The 21318-nt window shown below is 42.7% G+C and overlaps 1 protein-coding gene across 6 annotated transcripts in view; it reads left to right on the top strand.

The window, feature by feature from the left end:
• CNOT1 (CCR4-NOT transcription complex subunit 1) overlaps positions 1-21318 on the top strand; it is a 96476-nt gene that overhangs the window by 27648 nt on the left and 47510 nt on the right. For all 6 annotated transcript variants that reach the window (XM_039475817.2, XM_039475827.2, XM_039475825.2 and 3 more), the window contains exons 11-16: positions 784-954; positions 1440-1567; positions 4669-4909; positions 8316-8435; positions 9452-9574; positions 9821-9972. In XM_039475817.2, the coding sequence (XP_039331751.1) occupies positions 784-954; positions 1440-1567; positions 4669-4909; positions 8316-8435; positions 9452-9574; positions 9821-9972 (935 nt within the window). The remainder of the gene's footprint in view (positions 1-783; positions 955-1439; positions 1568-4668; positions 4910-8315; positions 8436-9451; positions 9575-9820; positions 9973-21318) is intronic.

Consider the following 21318-nt stretch of genomic DNA (forward strand, 5'->3'; position numbering starts at 1 on the left):
GAGAGAGAGAGAGAGAGGTGGTGTGTGTGGAGAGAGATGTGGGGGGGGGGGTGTGTGTGTGTGTGTTTAGATGAAGCTGCCCAGGCTGGAGTGCACTGGTACAATCGCTGTATCCTCTACCTCCTGGGTTCAATTAGCCTCACAGGTAGTTGGGATTACAGGCTTGTGCTACCATGCCTAGTTAATTTTTTCTTTTAATTTTTAGTAGAGATGAGGTTTAATCCAGGCCCGTCTCAAATGCCTGACCTCAGGTAACCTGCCCTCCTTCCAAAGTCCTATGATTACAGGCACAAGTACCTAACCCTGGAAAGGAACTTTTAGATATTAAAAGGTAGTGTGATAAGCTGGATGTGGTGGCTCACTCCTGTAATTTCAGCTCTTTGGGAGGCCAAGGCCAGTGGATCACATGAGGCCAGGAGTTTGAGACCAGCCTGGCCAACAGGACGAAACCTTGTCTCTGCTAAAAATAAAAAAAATTACCTGGGCATGTTGGTGTACTTCTATAATCCCAGGTACTTGGGAGGCTGAGGCACAAGAATCGCTTAAACCCGGGAGGTGCAGGTTGCAGTGACCCGAGATTGTGCCACTGCACTCCAGCCTGGACGACAAGAGTTGAGACTCTCTCTGAAAAAAACAAACAAAAAAATGGTTTTCTTAAAATTCCCTTTTAAAATATTGTAAGTAGAACATCTAAATTAAATTTCAGATTTTATTTGGCCTTTTGGATAATGTATCAAAATATACTACATTCATTAAATTTTAAACTGCTTTGGTCTTTTTTAGAATCCGAGTTTGAATTTCAAGGAAGTAACTTATGAACTGGACCATCCTGGATTTCAAATTCGTGACAGTAAAGGACTTCATAATGTGGTTTATGGCATTCAAAGGGGTTTGGGTATGGAAGTCTTCCCAGTAGACCTCATATACAGACCTTGGAAACATGCTGAAGGCCAGGTGAGTGGGTGGTATTTAGTTATAGAAGGGGTAATGAAACATGACTTATTCTTTATCCAGTGCCATCTACCCATTGATTGAAACACTCTTGTAAAGTAGAATTTGTTATACATAGCACAGAAAAGCAGGGACTGTCATAAGTATTATAGGAATATTTTCATAGTTTTATATTAGTCAGACACTTAAGATGTACCAGTCATGCTGTTTTCCCAATAGTTTAATGATGTTTGTTTCCAAGGTAACATTTAAGTTTCCCTAATTGGCTCAAAAATGTCTTTTAACAGTTTTCATGATTGAGAATCCAGACGGTTTCATTATACACCTCTGATGTGTCATTTTGTGTGGTTTTCAAAGGGCAAATAATGTAAGATTTTAAAAGGGAAATTGCCACACCTGGTAAGATTGACAGTAGACTAATGAAAACATTTCAGATTTTTATAGCATTCACAATTATTAATGTGGTAAGTGTTTTCTTGTCATTGCAGCTCTCCTTCATTCAACATTCCCTTATAAATCCAGAGATCTTCTGTTTTGCTGACTATCCCTGTCATACTGTTGCCACTGATATTCTGAAAGCACCACCAGAGGATGACAATCGAGAAATTGCCACATGGTAAACACTTTTTTCCAGCATTCATTTAAATGATTACTTCTTCTTTTCTGAAATATAAAATTAATAGTAAGCTAAGTACATAGTTAATAGGTTTAAATGAAGCAATGGTTTTAGTGACCCTACTTAAGCTTTTATAGAGGGGGGTTGGTAGATAAATTCTTTTTCAGTCACTTATCATTAGTTATATCTTTTTTTTTTTTGAGACGGAGTTTTCGCTCTTGTTACCCAGGCTGGAGTGCAATGGCGCGATCTCGGCTCACCGCAACCTCCGCCTCCTGGGTTCAAGCAATTCTCCTGCCTCAGCCTCCTGAGTAGCTGGGATTACAGGCACGCGCTACCATGCCCAGCTAATTTTTGTATTTTTAGTAGAGAACAAGGTTTCACCATGTTGACCAGGATGGTCTCGATCTCTTGACCTAGTGATCTACCCGCCTCGGCCTCCCAAAGTGCTGGGATTACAGGCTTGTTATATCTTTTAAGATCTGTCCTTAAGGGTTTCTTTAAAGCATCAAGTCTGAAACTATCAAATGTTGGAAACAGGTTTGTATTTCTTCCTTTCTCTCTTAGCGTTGAGATCTCTTCTGTAGAGTTTATTGCCTTTTCTTTCTTTGTAAGTTGCACAAGATGGCCTGCTCATTAAATCTAATTCCCTCCGGTCCCCTCCCCTCCCCTCCCCTGCCTTCTTTTTCCCTCCCCTCCTCTTTCCCCTCTTCTCCCTTGATCTCCCCCCTTTTCTCCCTCCTCCCCCTCCCCCTCTTCCCTCTCCTTCCCTCTTCTTCCCTCTCTTCCCTCTCTTCTCTCCTCCCTTTCCCTCTGGTCCCCACTCTTCCCCTCTCTTCCCCTCCTCTCCCTTCTCCTCTTTCCCCTGTCCCCTCCCCCCTCCTCCTCTCTCCACCTCCCCTCCCCTCTCCTTTCTCCTCTCTCCTCTTCCGGGATGGAGTCTCGCTGTTACCCAGGCTACAGTGCAGTGGCACATCTCAGCTCACTGCAACCCTCGTCTCCCAGGTTTAATTGATTCTCCTGCCTCAGCCTCCCAAGTAGCTGGGATTATAGGTGCACACCACTACGCTGGGTAATTTTTGTATTTCTAGTAGACACGGGGTTTCACCATGTTGGCTAGGCTGGTCTCAAACTCCTGACCTTAAGTGAGCCACATTGCTGGGATTATAGATGTGAGTCACTGTGCCTGGCCAAATCTAATACTTTTCAGCTCAAGTATCTACTTTCTCCTAGTTCTAGTTTCAGATTTTGGAGTTAGAATCTTACTACCCCAGTGTCTAGATCAAGTATTTCTTGGGACTGTCTCTAGTCATTCCTTTCTGTGAATGTGTAAACACAGAATGGTATAAGTACTTCTACCATTGTTGAAATACACAGGGGTGCAGGGAGGTAGCATGGCTTGAATTGTTCCCCAGAGAGATCTATTTCATAATGTATCTTCAATTTTTTTCTCTCTATACCCTTAGAGAACAGACAATTATCTGTTATTGATCAGATTGTCTTTACTTTTTTGGTAGTTGTGTGTCCTTTCCTTAGGTGGTAGCCAACATTAGATTTGTAAGCTTCATTTTTTTCTCCTTATGAGTCTAATGTATATAGTAGTATTTTTTCTTCATTGAACAGATAAAGGTCTCTTTTCATTTTTATAAAACTTAAATACCATTATCACATTAGCAAATAACATTTCTTTAATATAGCTAGTTGTTTATATTTAAGTTTCCCTAATTGACTGGAAAATGTCTTACTTTTTTTTTTCTGAGACGGCATCTTGCTCTGTTGCCAGGCTGGAGTGCAGTGATATGATCTCGGCTCACTGCAACTTCTGCCTCCCGAGTTGAAGCAATATTCCTGCCTCAGCCTCCTGAGTAGCTGGGATTACAGGTGCTCACCACCACGCCCAGCTAATTTTTGTGTTTTTAGTAGAGATGGGGTTTCACCACGTTGGTCAGGCTGGTCTTGAACTCCTGACCACAGATGATCCACCCGCTTTGGCTTCCCAGAATACTGGGATTACAGGCATGAGCCATTGCACCCAGTCTTTCAAAAATGTCTTTTTTTTTTTTTTTTTTTTTTTGAGATGGAGTTTCGCTCTTGTTACCCAGGCTGGAGTGCAATGCTGCGATCTCGGCTCTCCGCAACCTCCGCCTCCTGGGTTCAAGCAATTCTCCTGCCTCAGCCTCCTGAGTAGCTGGGATTACAGGCACGCACCACCATGCCCAGCTAATTTTTTGTATTTTTAGTAGAGACGGGGATTCACCATGTTGACCAGGATGGTCTCGATCTCTTGACCTCGTGATCCACCCGCCTCGGCCTCCCAAAGTGCTGGGATTACAGGCTTGAGCCACCGTCAAAAATGTCTTTTAAGAATATCTGTGATTGAGAATCCAGAAATAGTCTATGGTTTCTTTTATTCTGTAAATCTCTCTTCATTCTGGCTTTTTAATTTAATTTTTGCTATTGGTTTGATGGAGAAATACAGCATTTGTTCTCTAGTCTACCCCATGGTATTTTCTTAGCTGTTTTCTCATGGTGTTAACTTCATTCTCTATCCCCATGTTTTTCATGGACTGAGGATAGAGTTAGATCTTCAGGCTCAGTTAAAGTCAACCGGATTCAACCTCTTGGCAAAAATTAATTCTTAAGAGAGTGCTCTGGACTTCAAACTTTTCTTTTCTTCTTTTTTTTTTATTGAGATGGAGTTTCGCTCTTGTTACCCAGGTTGGAGTGCAATGGCGCGATCTCGGCTCACCGCAGCCTCCGCCTCCTGGGTTCAGGCAATTCTCCTGCCTCAGCCTCCTGAGTAGCTGGGATTACAGGCACGTGCCACCACGCCCAGCTAATGTTTTGTATTTTTAGTAGAGATGGGGTTTCACCTTGTTGACCAGGATGGTCTCGATCTCTTGACCTCGTGATCCACCCACCTCAGCCTCCCAAAGTGCTGGGATTACAGGTGTGAGCCACCGCGCCTGGCGACTTCAAACTTTTAATAAAACATGACACCAACTTGGTTTTGTCCTTACAAGCTGGCGTCACTTATTTTGAAAATTAATATGTATACTTGTATTTTCATTGATAAAGCATCTTTCTTTCATTCTGATTAGGAAGAGCTTGGATTTGATTGAATCTCTGCTGAGGCTTGCAGAGGTTGGGCAGTATGAGCAAGTCAAACAACTCTTCAGCTTCCCTATCAAACACTGTCCAGACATGCTGGTATTGGCCTTACTGCAAATTAACACCTCTTGGCATACCTTGCGCCATGAACTCATCTCCACTCTGATGCCAATTTTTCTTGGAAACCACCCTAACTCAGCTATTATTTTGCACTATGCATGGCATGGGCAGGTAAGATGTGACTGTGTGCTTATCATTTTTTTTGTCTGAATAACATAAATTTTTTGGAATGTTGAGAAAGGTCAACCAGAGAAATTTATTTTCCATCTTTGAATTATGACCAGAAGTCATACTGTCATAAAACTTGTTTTATCTTTTAGAATCATGTGAACATTAAAAATATAAGATCCCAAAGCAAGGAGGCAAAATAGTCTTTAATAATTTCTTTTTCTTTTTTTTTTTTTTGAGACTGAGTCTCACTTTGTTGCCCAGGCTGGAGTGCAGTGGCACAATCTCTGCTCAGTGCAACCTCCACCTCCCTGGTTCAAGTGATTCACCTTCCTCAGCCTGCCATATAGCTGGGACTACAGCCTTGAGCTATTGTGCCTGGCTAATTTTTGTATTTTTTAGTAGAAATGGGCTTTCACCATGTTGGCCAGGCTGGTTTCAAACTTCTGACCTGATGATCTACCTGTCTCGGCCTCCTAAAGTGCTGGGAGTACAAGCGTGAGCCACTGCGCCTGGCCTTTCTTTTCTTTCCTTCCTTTTCTTCCTTCCTTCCCTTCCTTTCCTTTTCTTTTTCTTTTTTTTTTTTTTTTGAGACAGAGTTTCGCTCTTGTTACCCAGGCTGGAGTGCAATGGTGCGATCTCAGCTCGCCGCAACCTCCACCTCCTGGCTTCAGGCAATTCTCCTGTCTCAGCCTCCTGAGTAGCTGGGATTACAGGCACACACCAACCACCATGCCCAGCTAACTTTTTGTATTTATTTATTTATTTATTTTATTTTTTTGTGAGACGGAGTTTCACTCTTGTTACCCAGGCTGGAGTGCAATGGCGCGATCTCGGCTCACCACAACCTCCGCCCCCTGGGTTCAGGCAATTCTCCTGCCTCAGCCTCCTGAGTAGCTGGGATTACAGGCATGCGCCACCATGCCCAGCTAATTTTTTGTATTTTTTTTTTTTTTTTTGAGACGGAGTTTCGCTCTTGTTACCCAGGCTGGAGTGCAATGGTGCGATCTCGGCTCACTGCAACCTCCGCCTCCGGGGTTCAGGCAATTCTTCTGCCTCAGCCTCCTGAGTAACTGGGATTACAGGCACGCGCCACCATGCCCAGCTAATTTTTTGTATTTTTAGTAGAGACGGGGTTTCACCTTGTTGACCAGGATGGTCTCGATCTCTCGACCTCGTGATCCACCCGTCTCAGCCTCCCAAAGTGCTGGGATTACAGGCTTGAGCCACTGTGCCCGGCCTTTTTTGTATTTTTTTTAGTAGAGACGGGGTTTCACCATGTTCACCAGGATGGTCTCAATCTCTTGACCTTGTGATCCGCCCTCCTCAGCCTCCCAAAGTGCTGGGATTACAGGCTTGAGCCACAGCGCCCGGCCCTTAACTTTTTGTATTTTTAGTAGAGACGGGGTTTCACCTTGTTGACCAGGATGGTCTTGATCTCTCGACCTCGTGATCCACCCGCCTTGGCCTCCCAAAGTGCTGGGATTACAGGCTTTAGCCACGGCGCCCGGCCCTTCCTTTGTTTTGATGGAGTCTTTCTCTGTTGCCCAGGCTGGAGTGCAATGGTGCGATCTTGGCTCACTGCAGTGTCTATCTCCTGGGTTCCAGCTATTCTGCCTCAGCCTCCCAGGGAGCTGGGATTACAGGTGTGCACTACTACCACACCGGGCTAATTTTTGTATTTTTAGTAGAAGCCGGATTTGACCATGTTGGCCAGGATGTTCTTGAACTTCTGACCTCAAATGCCTCCCAAAGTGTTGGGCCTATAGGCGTGAGCCACCATGCCCTGCACCAATATTTAATAGTTTCAGTATTAAGAAAGTTTTGTATTGTTAGGGCATGACTTTCCTTTTTTTTTTTTTTTAATGACTTTCCTTTTTATACTAAGGAGCTTAAAAATCTATCATGAAGGCAGAAGGTATTGATGTCATATTTTCATAGGAAATGAGAGAAGATTGCAGATCAATTGTAGCATTCTTTTCTAATTTATCTAAATCCAACATTTACATTTTATTTCAGTTTGTGCTGAAATGTCTTTCAAGCCCCTGTGCTTTTCACCTCTAATTTTGTAGAATATATTTGGCAAGTAAGTATTCTTTTGTCCACTGATTGTTTTTTTTTTCCTCCCTTTTTTCTTTCTTTTTTTTTTTTTTTTTTTAAGAGAGGATCTTGCCCTGTTACCTAGGCTGGAGTGCAGTGGTTCCAAACATTTCTCGCTGCAGCCTCAACCTTCCAGGCTCAGTCAGTCATCCTGTCTCAGCCTCCTGAGTAGATGGGACCACAGGCACATGCCACCATACCTTGTTAATTTTTTGAATTTTTGTAGAGATAGTCTTGCCATGCTGCCCATGCTAATATCCTATATTATATGATAAATACAGAAAAAAATTATCTTCCCGTTTACCTCAAGTGCCCTTTTTAGCTACTTTTTCCTTTACCCATTCTTGAAATAGCTTATATTATATATACAAGTGTTTTTTACAAATTAAGGAAATGAGGCTCTTTATTATGAGTGAAAAGTGTTAGCATTAGTTCTGTCATTCAGTTAGTTTCTCCTCCTTTCCTGGAAACTCAATTAACATTGTAGATTTACAATTTACAAAATGCATGATAAACATTTAACCAAGCATTTGCAGTCCAGATGGTTTTTATTCCTTTCTCACCATAGCTGTGAGGTAGAAATGGCTGATAATCAAGCTGCATCTCCTCACTTGTGATTGAATACTTGTTCTAGCGGACCATCTGCTACTCTAGTACAATTACTGGAGTATTACTTGAATATAGCAATAGTAATGACCTTGCTTTTGCTTCTGTGAGAAATACTCACTGAGTTCCAGCTGTTTGTTTGCATCATTCATGGTTATTTCTTAAAACCAGGCTACTTGAGGGGCGGGGGGAATGGAATTATAAAAGCAAACATTCTTGTTTGTGGAAATAAAAAGATTTAGAATGTATATACAGGTGCCACTCCCAGAAGTAGTGATACAGCCAACGTTGTACTGTGCAACATAAGAAATGGTTACCTTAAACTATTTTGTTTTTATTTATATACTAGTAATTGTATTTAAAATGATTATGTAAATTTGATGTAACCTTATATTCACATAATCTTGTTTACATTTGGTTTTTGAAAATGTTAGGCAGACTTAAAATAGGACATAGAAGTTTGTTGAATGACTGACTGTATGACCCAAGTCTACGAACAGGCTTTATTTGGGAAGATGGGAAAGTAACTTGGCTTTCCCATAAAGAACATCATGGTAATTGCATAGTTTGAGGCCTGAACCTAATTTCAGCACAGGTATACCTCATTTTTGTACAAGTTCTAGTAAAATTAGCTGGGCATTTCTAATAGTATCTGTCACATTGTTTAGCAGTATTGCTATTTAATCTATCTTCCCCTTCTTAGGGACAGTCTCCCTCGATTCGCCAACTCATCATGCATGCAATGGCAGAATGGTACATGAGAGGGGAGCAGTATGATCAGGCCAAATTGTCTCGAATACTTGATGTGGCCCAGGACTTGAAGGTGAGTGCAGAGGGACAGAATGACACTGGTTTATTTACTAATGAGAAAAAAGATGAACGCTTAAGTAACAAAGATGATCTAGGAATAATTCACATTTAATTAGCTCTATGAGTTGCAATTTAGAGATCTCTTGAAAAGGTCAGGAAGGAGAGTGCTTTAGGTAGATAAAGATGTTTTCATTTATTTTTGATAGGTCTTCCATGTATTGTAAAGCTGTTTATAGTGTAAAGTTAGCTTTTCCCATAAGTTATCTGTTAGACATAATTTTTGGGGAAACTAGGCATGTTTCTTCCCTTTAGCAACTCTGAGAATTAACAGGATCTTTTCACAAATATATAATTGACAAACAACTCTATATCTTTATTTTTTTCCTTTTGGAGACAGAATCTTACTCTGCCAACCAGGCTAGAGTACAGTGACACGATCTTGGCTCACTGCAACCTCCGCCTCCCAGGTTCAAGTGGTTCTCCTGCCTTGGTCTCCCAAGTAGCTGGGACTAGAGGCACCTGCTACCATCCCTTGCTAATTTTTGTATTTTTAGTAGAGACATGGTTTTACCATGTTGGCCAGACTTGTCTAAACTCTTGCCCTCAAGTGATCTGCCCACCTCGGCCTCCCAAAGTGCTGGGTTTACAGGTGTGAGCCACATGCATAGCCTAGACTCTATATTATTATACACTAGGTGTTTGGTGATGTAGTTGTGCTTAAGCCAATGTGTAGATTTTGATAAATGGGTAGGGATTATTATTTATGCTTTGAGTCTTACTCTGCTCTAAGTTTAGTTATTTTTAAAAGTGTAGTAAAGTTTGTATTCACCTTTAAACTGTGATCTTATTTTAGAAAACAATGACTAATGTTACCCTGAATTGTACTAAGCTGCTTAAATTGTGACCAAGGAAATATTAGCAGTGTGTTGTATTTGAAGTTGTTTGTGGAAAGCAAGAAGCAGAATATATGGGACAGACATAGTTACTTAATTGCTTCACTTGCATTTTCTAATATGGTTTGTCCTTCAGGCCTTGTCAATGCTGCTAAATGGTACTCCATTTGCCTTTGTTATTGACCTTGCTGCACTTGCTTCACGTCGTGAATACCTCAAACTTGATAAGTGGCTCACAGATAAAATTCGAGAGCATGGGGTAAGCAGGATTTGTTCATTTATTTTTGCTCTTAAATTTTGGTGGCTAAAGTGGCTAAATTAACAACTTTTTAAATCTGTGTAGCAGTAATAAACTGAAAGTAGAAATTTAAAATAAACAACTTTTTAAAATGGCAATGAAGATGTTATTTATTTTGGATTTTAGTCATAGTGCTTAGTAGTTATCTTTCACTTGAAAACACTGAAGGTCAATTTAAAATCACTGAGAGACTTTTCTGTTCTTCAGGAGCCTTTTATCCAGGCATGTATGACTTTCTTAAAGAGACGATGTCCTTCTATTTTGGGTGGACTTGCCCCAGAAAAAGACCAGCCCAAAAGTGCTCAACTTCCTCCAGAAACTCTGGCGACAATGTTGGCCTGTTTGCAAGCTTGTGCAGGGTAAGAAGTGCATACTTGAATGTGACTCTTCTTTTAAATTGGATTGTATTGCTGTATTAAGTTGTAGATTTGGGGAAGAGGGAGTTCAATGAAAGTGACAGAAGTTTAAGATGGTCCAATGGTTTTTAAGTCCAAAATCCTGTACTACTTATGATACATATTAGATCCGGTGTGAGATAGAGGCCCAGATTCATCTTTTGCAGTTGTTCCAGCAGCGTTTGTTGAGATCACTACTTTCTCTTTTGAATTATCTCAGAAAAAGCAATTGCCCTTAGTTCACGGGTTTGTTTATGGTCTCTCTCTTTTAAGTGGCAAGGTCTTGGTGTCTCCTAGTTTGGAGTACAGTGGTGCTATCGTAGATCACTACAACCTCGAATTCCTGTCTTAAGCGATTCTCCCACGTCAGTCTCTCAGGTACCTGGCACCACAGGCACGTGCCATCACTCTCAGCTGGTCAAATAACAATAATAATAATAATTATTTTTGTGGGCCGGGCGCGGTGGCTCAAGCCTGTAATCCCAGCACTTTGGGAGGCCGAGGCGGGTGGATCACAAGGTCGAGAGATCGAGACCATCCTGGTCAACATGGTGAAACCCCGTCTCTACTAAAAATACAAAAAATTAGCTGGGCACGGTGGTGCGTGCCTGTAATCCCAGCTACTCGGGAGGCTGAGGCAGGAGAATTGCCTGAACCCAGGAGGCGGAGGTTGCGGTGAGCCGAGATCGCGCCATTGCACTCCAGCCTGGGTAACAAGAGCGAAACTCCGTCTCAAAAAAAAAAAAAAATAATAATAATAATAATAATTATTTTTGTAGAGAGGAGGTCTCAGTATGTAGCCCAAGCTGATCTCAAGCTCCTGGGCTCAAGTGATCCTCCTGCCTCAGCCTCCAGAAGTGCTGCAGTTACAGGTGTGAGTCACCACACCTGGGCTATTTTTGGTTTCTTTTTTGTTTGTTTGTTTGTTTTTTATTTTTGGTTTCTTAATTCTGTTGATCTATGTCTCTTTAGGCCAGTTCCACACTGTCTTGATCACAATAGATTGTCAGTAAGTTTTAAAATTGGGAATTATGAATTTCCCAACTTTGTTCTTTTTTAAAATTGTTTTTTTTTTTTTTTTTTTTTTTTTTTTGAGACGGAGTTTCACTCTTGTTACCCAGGCTGGAGTGCAATGGCGCGATCTTGGCTCACCGCAACCTCCGCCTCCTGGGCTCAGGCAATTCTCCTGCCTCAGCCTCCTGAGTAGCTGGGATTACAGGCACGTGCCACCATGCCCAGCTAATTTTTTGTATTTTTAGTAGAGACAGGGTTTCACCATGTTGAAAAGGATGGTCTCGATCTCTTGACCTCGTGATCCACCCACCTCGGCCTCCCAAAGTGCTGGGATTACAGGCTTGAGCCACTGCATCTGGCCACTATTTAGGCTTTTAATAGTTTTCTTTCTTACCGGGCGCGGTGGCTCAAGCCTGTAATCCCAGCACTTTGGGAGGCCAAGGCGGGTGGATCACGAGGTCGAGAGATCGAGACCATCCTGGTCAACATGGTGAAACCCCGTCTCTACTAAAAGTGCAAAAAATTAGCTGGGCATGGTGGCACGTGCCTGTAATCCCAGCTACTCAGGAGGCTGAGGCAGGAGAATTGCCTGAGCCCAGGAGGCAGAGGTTGTGGTGAGCCGAGATCGCGCCATTGCACTCCAGCCTGGGTAACAAGGGCGAAACTCCGTCTCAAAAAAAAAAAAAAAAAAAAAAAAATAGTTTTCTTTCTTTCTTTTTTTTTTTTTTTTTTTGAGCCGGAGTTTCACTCGTGTCACCTAGGCTAGTGTGCAATGATGTGATCTTGGCTCACTGCAGCCTCCACATTCTGGATTCTAGCAGTTCTCTTGCCTCAGCCTCCAGAATAGCTGGAATTACAGGTGCCTGTCACATGCCTGGCTAATTTTTGTATTTTTACTAGAGATGGGGTTCCATCACGTTGGCCAGGCTGGTCTTGAACTCCTGACCTAGTGATCTGCCCACCTGGGCCTCCCAAAGTACTAAGATTACAGGCATGAGCCACCACATCCTACCTGTTTAATTTTTTTAAATGATATTTTTTCATTTTCAGTGTACATCTCACATTGATTTTTAAAAATTTATTAGGTATTCTATTTATTTAACTTAATTTTCTTTTTTTTTTTTTTTTTTTTTTGAGACGGAGTTTCGCTCTTGTTACCCAGGCTGGAGTGCAATGGCGCGATCTCGGCTCACCGCAACCTCCGCCTCCTGGGCTCAGGCAATTCTCCTGCCTCAGCCTCCTAAGTAGCTGGGATTACAGGCACGCGCCACCACGCCCAGCTAGTTTTTTGTATTTTTAGTAGAGACGGGGTTTCACTATGTTGACCAGGATGGTCTCGATCTCTCGACCTCGTGATCCACCCGCCTCGGCCTCCCAAAGTGCTGGGATTACAGGCTTGAGCCACCGCGCCCGGCTCTTTTTTTTTTTTTTAACTGTTTTTGAGACAGAGTCTCACTCTGTTGACTAAACTGGAGTGCAGTGGCGCGATCTTGGCTCACTACAACCTCTGCCTCACATGCTCAAGCGATTTTCCTGCCTCAGCCTCCCAAGTAGCTTGGACTATAGGGTCACCCTACCACCCCCAGCTGATTTTTTTTTTTTTTTTTTTTTTGGAGATGGGTTTCACCATGTTGGCCAGAATGGTCTCAATCTCTTGACCCCGTGATCTGCCCACCTGAGCCTCCCAAAGTGCTGGGATTACAGGCGCGAGCCACTGTGCCAGGCCAATTTTTGTATTTTTATTAAAGATGGGGTTTCACCATGTTGGCCAGGCTGGACTGGAACTTCTCACCTCAAGTGATCTGTCTGATTTGGCCTCCCAAAATGCTGGGATTGCAGGCATGAGCCACCATGCCTGGCCTTAATTTTTGTGTGTGTATATTACCCAGGCTGGAGTACAGTGGCATAATCATGGCTCACTGCAGCCTCTACCTCCCCCCCTCAAACTCTAGAGTAGCTTGCATTATAGGTATGTGTCACCACGCCCAGCTAATTTTATGTTTTTTGTAGAGACAGGATTTTACTGTCTTGCCCAGGATAGTGTCAAACTCCTGTGCTCAAGACATCCTACCACTTTGGCCTCCCAAACTGCTGGGATCAATTACAGGCATGAGCTACTGTACTTGGCTTATCTTTGTAGAACTGTTATTGAAAGTGGAGTATAGACGTATTTGATTGTGTTTTTTAAATTAGTCACCCAGGCTGTAGTCCAGTGGTGTGATCCTGGCTCACTGCAACCTCTGTCTCTTGGGTTCAAGTGATTCTTGTCCTTGGCCCCCTGAGTAACTGGGATTACCGATGCCTGTCAACACACCCAGCCAATTTTAAAATTTTTATTAGAGATGGAATTTCACCATGTTGGCCTGACTAGTCTGGTACTCCAGACCTCTGGTGATCACTTGCCTCAGCCTCCCAGAGTGCTGGGATTACAGGTATTAGCTACTGTGCCCGGTCTCCAATTATATTTTAACTGTCTTTTTCTCCTTTCAATTTTTTTCCGTTTTTCCTTCATGTGTTTTGGGGCTTTGTTTTTAAGTACAAGTATTTTTAAAATCGTTAATTTTTTTTTTTCAGTCACTTATCATTAGTTATATCTTTTTATGAAACGGAGTTTTCGCTCTTGTTACCCAGGCTGGAGTGCAATGGCGCAATCTCGGCTCACCGCAACCTCCGCCTCCTGGGTTCAGGCAATTCTCCTGCCTCAGCCTCCTGAGTAGCTGGGATTACAGGCACGCGCCACCATGCCCAGCTAATGTTTTGTATTTTTAGTAGAGACGGGGTTTCACCATGTCGACCAGGATGGTCTCGATCTCTTGACCTCGTGATCCACCCGCCTCGGCCTCCCAAAGTGCTGGGATTACAGGCTTGAGCCACCGCGCCCGGCCAGGTTTAGTCTTATGTCTCACTCTTGGGCCCAGTCTGGAATGTGGTTGCACTGTTTTGACTCACTGCAACCTCCATGTCTCAGGTTTAAGTGATTCTCCTGCCTTAGCCTCTGTAGTAGCTAGGACTACAGGCGTGCACCATCATGCCTTGGTATTTTTTTTTTTTTTTTTGTACTTTTTTTTTGAGACGGAGTTTCGCTTTTGTTACCCAGGCTGGAGTGCAATGGCGCGATCTCCGCTCACCGCAACCTCCGCCTCCTGGGTTCAAGCAATTCTCCTGCCTCAGCCTCCCTAGTAGCTGGGACTACAGGCGTGCGCCACCATGCCCAGCTAATTTTTGTATTTTTAGTAGAGACGGGGTTTCACCATGTTTCCTATGCTGATCTTGCACTCCTGACCTCAGGTGATCTACCCACCTTGGCCTCCCAAAGTACTGGGATTACAGGCGTGAGCCACTATGCCTGGTCTTAATTGTTACATGTTTCTGATGGATTAACTGTTATTATAAAATGTCTTTGTTAACAATTTTTTTCTTAAATGTTGGTTTTGTTTGATACTAGTATAACCGTTATAGTTCTCTTATTGTTGTTTGCTTGGTATATCTTTTTTTCCCCCAAGCTATATGTATCTTAATCTGAAGGAAGTCTCTTTTAGACAAGGTATGGTTGGAATGTGTTTTTGAATTTCCGTGTGTGTTTACTACATTCTGCCTATCTTGCATTTAATGTATTTATTGATAATGTAGGGCTGTTTTGCTGTTAACCTTTGTATCTCCTCGCTGTTGTTCCTCTGTTCTTCCATTACTTCCTCTCTTACTGTTAAGTAGATACTTTGTAGTGTACCATCTTAATTCCTTTGTTTCTTTGACTTTATTTATTTATTTATTTTTGGGACAGAGTTTCCCTCTTGTTACCCAGGCTGGAGTGCAATGGCGCAATCTTGGCTCACTGCAACCTCCGCCTCGTGGGTTCAAGCAATTCTCCTGCCTCAGTCTCCTGAGTAGCTGGTATTACAGGCACGTGCCACCATGCCTAGCTAATTTTTTGTATTTTTAGTAGAGGCGGGGTTTCACCATGTTGACCAGGATGGTCTCGATCTCTTGACCTCGTGATCCACCTGCCTCGGCCTCCCAAAGTGCTGGGATTACAGGCTTGAGCCACCGCGCCCGGCTGACTTTATTTTTTTATTTGTTTCTTAGTGGCTACCTTAGGTATTAAAACTAACATTTTAACACATTCCAATCTTTTACTTATTAATATCAACTGAATTTCAGCAGGATCCAATTTTTTTTTTTTTTTTTTGAGATGGAGTTTCGCTCTTGTTACCCAGGCTGGAGTGCAATGGCGTGATCCCGGCTCACCGCAACCTCCACCTCCTGGGCTCAGGCAATTCTCCTGCCTCAGCCTCCTAAGTAGCTGGTATTACAGTCACGCGCCACCACGCCCAGCTAGTTTTGTTTTTTTTTTTTTTTTGTATTTTTAGTAGAGACGGGGTTTCACCATGTTGACCAGGATGGTCTCGATCTCTCGACCTCGTGATCCACCCGCCTCGGCCTCCCAAAGTGCTGGGATTACAGGCTTGAGCTACCGAGCCCGGCCAAAAATTTTCTTGAGTATGGCTTTGTTTCCTTCCCCCTGACTTTTGCCATTATTGTCATGTAAATTAAACCTTTATACATTAGGTGATCACCAAGAGATTTTTTTTTTTTTTTGAGAACACTCTTGCTCTGTCGCCAGGTGCCAGGCTGGAGTGCAGTGTCGCGACCTCAGCTCACTGCAACCTCTGCCACCATGCCCAGCTAATTTTTGTATTCTTTTAGTAGAGATGAAGTTTCACCATGTTGGCCAGGATGGTCTCGATCTCTTGACCTCGTGATCTGCCCACCTCAGCCTCCCAAAGTGCTGGGATTACAGGCGTGAGCCACTGTGCCTGGCCTAGAGATTTCTGATTTCATGCTTCATGCAGTTGTTTTTTTGAGATAGGGTCTCACTTTGTTACCCAAGCCGGAGTTCACTGTCACGATCACAGCTCACTGCAGCCTCAACTCTCCAGGCTGAAAGCAGTCCTCCCAGGTAGCAGGGACCACAAGCATATGCTACCACACCTGATAAATTTTTTTTATTTTTTTGTAAAGTTGATGTCTCAGTATGTTTCCCAGTCTTGTCTCGAACCTCTGGCCTTAATTGATCTCCTGTTTTACCGTCCCAAAATGTTGGGATTACAGGCATGAGCCACTGCACCCAACCCAGTTGTTCTAACTAGGAGATTTTTTTTTTTTTTTTGAGACGGAGTTTCGCTCGTTACCCAGGCTGGAGTGCAATGGCGCGATCTCGGCTCACCGCAACCTCCGCCTCCTGGGTTCAGGCAATTCTCCTGCCTCAGCCTCCTGAGTAGCTGGGATTACAGGCACTCACCACCATGCCCAGCTAATTTTTTTTTTGTAGAGACGGGGTTTCACCTTGTTGACCAGGATGGTCTCGATCTCTTGACCTCATGATCCACCCGCCTCGGCCTCCCAAAGTGCTAGGATTACAGGCTTGAGCCACCGCGCCCGGCCCTAACTAGGAGATTTTTACTGTCCTGTGTGTATTTACCTGTGTGTCTTTCTTTACCAGTATTTTTTTTTCATATGGATTCAGGTTAGTATTCAGTGTCTTTTCATTTACACCAGGATTCTTAAATACTTGCTTCAGCAGGACTGCTGGCAATGAATAAACTTTTTGTAATCTAGGGAATATTCTAATTCCTCCTGTGTCTTTGGGGATAGTTTTGCCACTTAAAGGATTCCTGGTTGGCACTCTTTTCTTTGAACATTTTGAATATGCTCCCCCACTGCTTTCTGTCTTCCATAGTTTCTGATGAGATATTGGCTGTTGATTTATTGAGTATTGTGTGTAATGTGTTGCTTCCATCTTGCTGCTGGTAAGACACTCTCCTTGTCTTTTTTTCTTTCATCATCTTGATTATGTCGGTCTAGGTATGAATCTCTGAGTTTATTCTTCTTAGAATTAAATTTCTTGGATTTCTAGATTAATGTTTTTTATAAAATTTAGGGAGTTTTCAGTTATTATTTCTACAAACCTTTCTGCACCTTGTTCTTCTCTCCTTGTATTCCTTATGTTTGTGGTGCCACATTCAGTGGTTTGCCACATTCAGTGGTGTTCCACATGATCTCTTGTGTTCTCCCCCCTCTTTTTCGTTTTCTCAGGCTGGATAATCTTAATTGATCGATCTTCAAATTAACCCTTTTGTCTTACTGAATGTGTGGTGGTCCACCCATTAGTGAAACTTTATTTACAGTTATTGTACTTTTTCTCTTCAGAATTATTTGGTATGTTGTAGAGTGTGGTGTCTGACACAGGAAATAAAAGAATTTTTTTTTTTTTTTTTTTGCTTAATTCTGTGGACATGCTCTTTGAGATGATATTCTTTTTTTTTTTTTTTTTTTTTTTTTTTTTTTTAAAGACAGGGTTTCACCATGTTGGTCAGGCTGGTCTTGAACTCCCGACCTCAGGTGATCCGCCTGCCTTGGCCTCCAAAGTGCCTGGATTACAGGCGTGAGCCACCATGCCTGGCCGAGATATTATTCTTGTGCTTCCCTTCAGTTCAGTTATTTTGATCTTGAACAGAGATTTTCTTAAACCTAATCCTGGGAATCAGTAATTAGTTTTTGCTCTGGGAGAGTCTTATATGTGCTTTGGGGCACACCTTCAGCACTAAGCCTGGCAGTAAACAGCCACCTTAGTCTTTACTTCCAAAGTTTTTCTTACAGATTTTTAAGTTAGCCTGTGGTTTGCTCCAACTGTAATAGTCTTCCACCTCAGCCAGGCAGAAAGTTTAATACAACTACGTTTAAATGTTTTTTGCAAACACCTCGTGAGGAAAAGGTTTTTGTTTGGGTCAGTTTTTAAGTCAAAGGAAGACAGCCTTGTCATTGTGTTCTCACATCGACTCCTATACAGGTGAAATAAAGACAATTCACTGAGAAAGGCTTTGAAGATGTTTTAACCCTGTTTTGACTGACCTCTCAGGCTGCTGGTTTCCATTGTGATTGAGGGCTGTCAGCTTCTAAGCTTGCTGTGGAGCTGGAGATGGGAATAGGGCAAATTTATTTGCCAGAAAGCTCAGTAGTCTCTTGAATAAAAATTCCCCAGTTGTGGCTGGGCATGGGGGGGTCTTGCGTGTAATCCCAGCACTTTGGTAGGCCAAAGCGGGCGTATCGCCTGAAGTCAGGACTAGCCTGACCAACATGGAGATACCCTGTCTCTACTAAAAATACAAAATTACCCAGGTGCGGTGGCAAATGCCTGTAATCCCAGCTACTCTGAAAGCCGAGGCAGGAGAATCTCTTGAACCTGGGAGGCAGAGGTTCTGGTGAGCCAAGATTGCCCCACTGCACTCCAGCCTGGGTAACAAGAGCAAACCTCTGTCTCAAAAAAAAAAAGAATTCCCTTGTTGTTACTGTTACAAGCCTTTGTTTAATTTCCAAATTTCTGAAAAAGTTGATTTGAACACTATTTTCTAGTTGCTTTCATGAAGGGAAGAATATTTGAAAGTCAGTCCATACCCTCTTGTTTTATCTTATGATAATGTTTTCAAATTTTGAAACATCATAAAATGAACACCTGTAATTCTGTTGTTCAGCATACACTGTTAGATGACTCATCTTTTTGAAGCTACCCTTGTCTTCCTCCCTAGCTTTTGGATTTTATAGTTTCTTTCCTTGCTTTTTAAAAAATTTGAACATCATTATTACTAAACAAGTAGTTGTTTTAACCAAGGGTGATTTTGCTTCCTCAGTCTTTTGATTTTGTTTCTTTCTTTGCTTATTATTATTATTTCTATATATATATATTTTTTTGAGACAGAGTTTCGCTCTTGTTACCCAGGCTGGAGTGCAACGGCGCGATCTCGGCTCACTGCAACCTCCGCCTCCTGGGTTCAAGCAATTCTCCTGCCTCAGCCTCCCGAGTAGCTGGGACTGCAGGCACTTACTACCATGCCCAGCTAATTTTTGTATTTTTAGTAGAGATGGGGTTTCTCCTTGTTGACCAGGATAGTCTCGATCTCCTGACCTCGTGATCCACCCGCCTCGGCCTCCCAAAGTACTGGGATTACAGGCTTGAGCCACCGTGCCCGGCCTATGCATGCCTTTTAAAAAAAATTTTTTTATGGAGATTGGGCTTTACCATGTTGTCCAGGGTGGTCTCGAACTCCTGAGCTCCAGCACTTCTCCTGACTTGGCTTCCCAAAATGCTGGGATTACAGGTATGAGCCACCACATTCAGCCAACATAATTTCTTTTTATTGTTTTTTTGAGCAGTCTCTTTCTGTTACCCAGATTAGAGTGTAGTGGTGTGATCATGGCTCATTCATGGGCTCAAGCGATCCTCTCACCACTGCATCCTAAAGTACTGGGATTATAGGCACGAGCCACCTATACTCAGTCTTTTTATTTTTTGCCGTGAGGTCTTACCGTGTTGTTGAGCAGCCTGAAGTACAGTGTGTGTTCACAGACACAATCATAGTTCAGTGCAACCTTAAACTCCTGGTTTCAGTCTTTCTGCGTGAGCCTTCTGAGTAGGTGGTCCTGTAGTCGCATGCAACCATGCTTGGCTTGATGGTCTTTTTGGTTGTCATAATTAGAAATGTGCCTGTGATACCCAGTACTGGCTAAACATTGCACAATGCGCAAGACTGCTTTGTACGACAACTAATGTCCATTCCAAAGCACTGTGCTCTAATAAGCTCTAAGCGTTCCACAGTTTTAAAAGTTTAACCTTTTAGATTTATATATTTTAATCCATCTGCAGTGGAATATTCTGGAAAGTTAATTGCCTGTTAAAATTGCATAAATTATGTTTTTATTGTAAGTAAGAAGGCAGTTTACCTAACTCCTGGGTTTCAATTAATTTCTTTTTTTTTTTTTGAGACGGAGTTTCGCTCTTGTTACCCAGGCTGGAGTGCAATGGCATGATCTCGGCTCATCGCAACCTCCGCCTCCTGGGTTCAGGCAATTCTCCTGCCTCAGCCTCCTGAGTAGCTGGGATAACAGGCACGTGCCACCATGCCCCGCTAATTTTTTGTATTTTTAGTAGAGATGGGGTTTCACCATGTTGACCAGGATGGTCTTGATCTCTTGACCTCGTGATCCACCCGCCTCAGCCTCCCAAAGTGCTGGGATTACAGGCTTGAGCCACCACGCCCAGCCTTCAATTAATTTCTTTAATTGATCTATTAGCCGTAATTGTCTTGTTGAAAAATTTAGTAAGATAATGTATCCAAAGTATTTTGAGTCCATACTGATGATAATAAATGCCAGAGAAGGAAAGTTATTTTAATTAATAAATATAGAAGTCATTATGATGGAATTGTAATCTTTAATGCATGCTAATAGTAATGGGTATATGTTTTTTTTTTTTTTTTTTTTTTGAGACGGAGTTTTGCTCTTGTCACCCAGGCTGGAGTGCAATGGCGCAATCTCGGCTCACCGCAACCTCCGCTTCCTGGGCTCAGGCAATTCTCCTGCCTCATCCTCCCGAGTAGCTGGGATTACAGGCACACGCCACCATGGCCAGCTAATTTTTTGTATTTTTAGTAGAGACGGGGTTTCGCCATGTTGACCCGGATGGTCTCGATCTCTTGACCTCGTGATCCACCCGCCTCGGCCTCCCAAAGTGCTGGGATTACAGGCTTGAGCCACCGCACCCGGCCAATAATGGGTATATGTTTGAAGAGCAGGATAATTATGTTGTTTCAAAATATCTCCCCACAAATTATGCTGTATTTACAAAGGGGGAAAGCAACGTTAATGAGAAACCTGTCAGATAAAACCATGTTAGTCTATTGATCAAAGTGATCACCAACGGAAACCTACATCATGTGGTTCATAAAATACACTGAGAAGAAAACAATGTAATTTATGTCATAGGGTTATAATACCTAATCTGAATTTGTAATACCAGAGAAACTCAAGTCAGGGGACATTCTGCAAAACAACTGACTTGTACTCTTTTTTTTGAGGCAGAGTCTTGCTCTGTTTGCCAGGATGGAATGCAGTGGTGCAAACGTAGCTGACTGCAGCCTCTGCTTCTTCAGTTCAGGCGATTTTCCTGTCTCAACCTTTCAAGTAGCTGGGACTATCAGCATGCCCCACCACACCTGGCCAATTTTTTGTATTTTTGGTAGAGATGGAATTTTACCACGTTGGTTAGGCTGCTCTTGAACTCCTGACCTCAAGTGATCCATCTGCCTCTGCCTCCCACAGCACTGGGATTACAGTTGTGAGCCACTGCACCTGGTCTTGATTTGTACTTAAAGGAATAAAGTAAAAAACAAAACAAACAAACCATTAAATTAAAAAGAAACTGTTCCAGGCCAGTTGCGGTGGCTCACACCTTTTTTCCCAGCA

The sequence above is a fragment of the Saimiri boliviensis genome, chromosome 1 (genome assembly GCF_048565385.1).
Source record: "Saimiri boliviensis isolate mSaiBol1 chromosome 1, mSaiBol1.pri, whole genome shotgun sequence".
NCBI classification, from domain to species: domain Eukaryota; kingdom Metazoa; phylum Chordata; class Mammalia; order Primates; family Cebidae; genus Saimiri; species Saimiri boliviensis.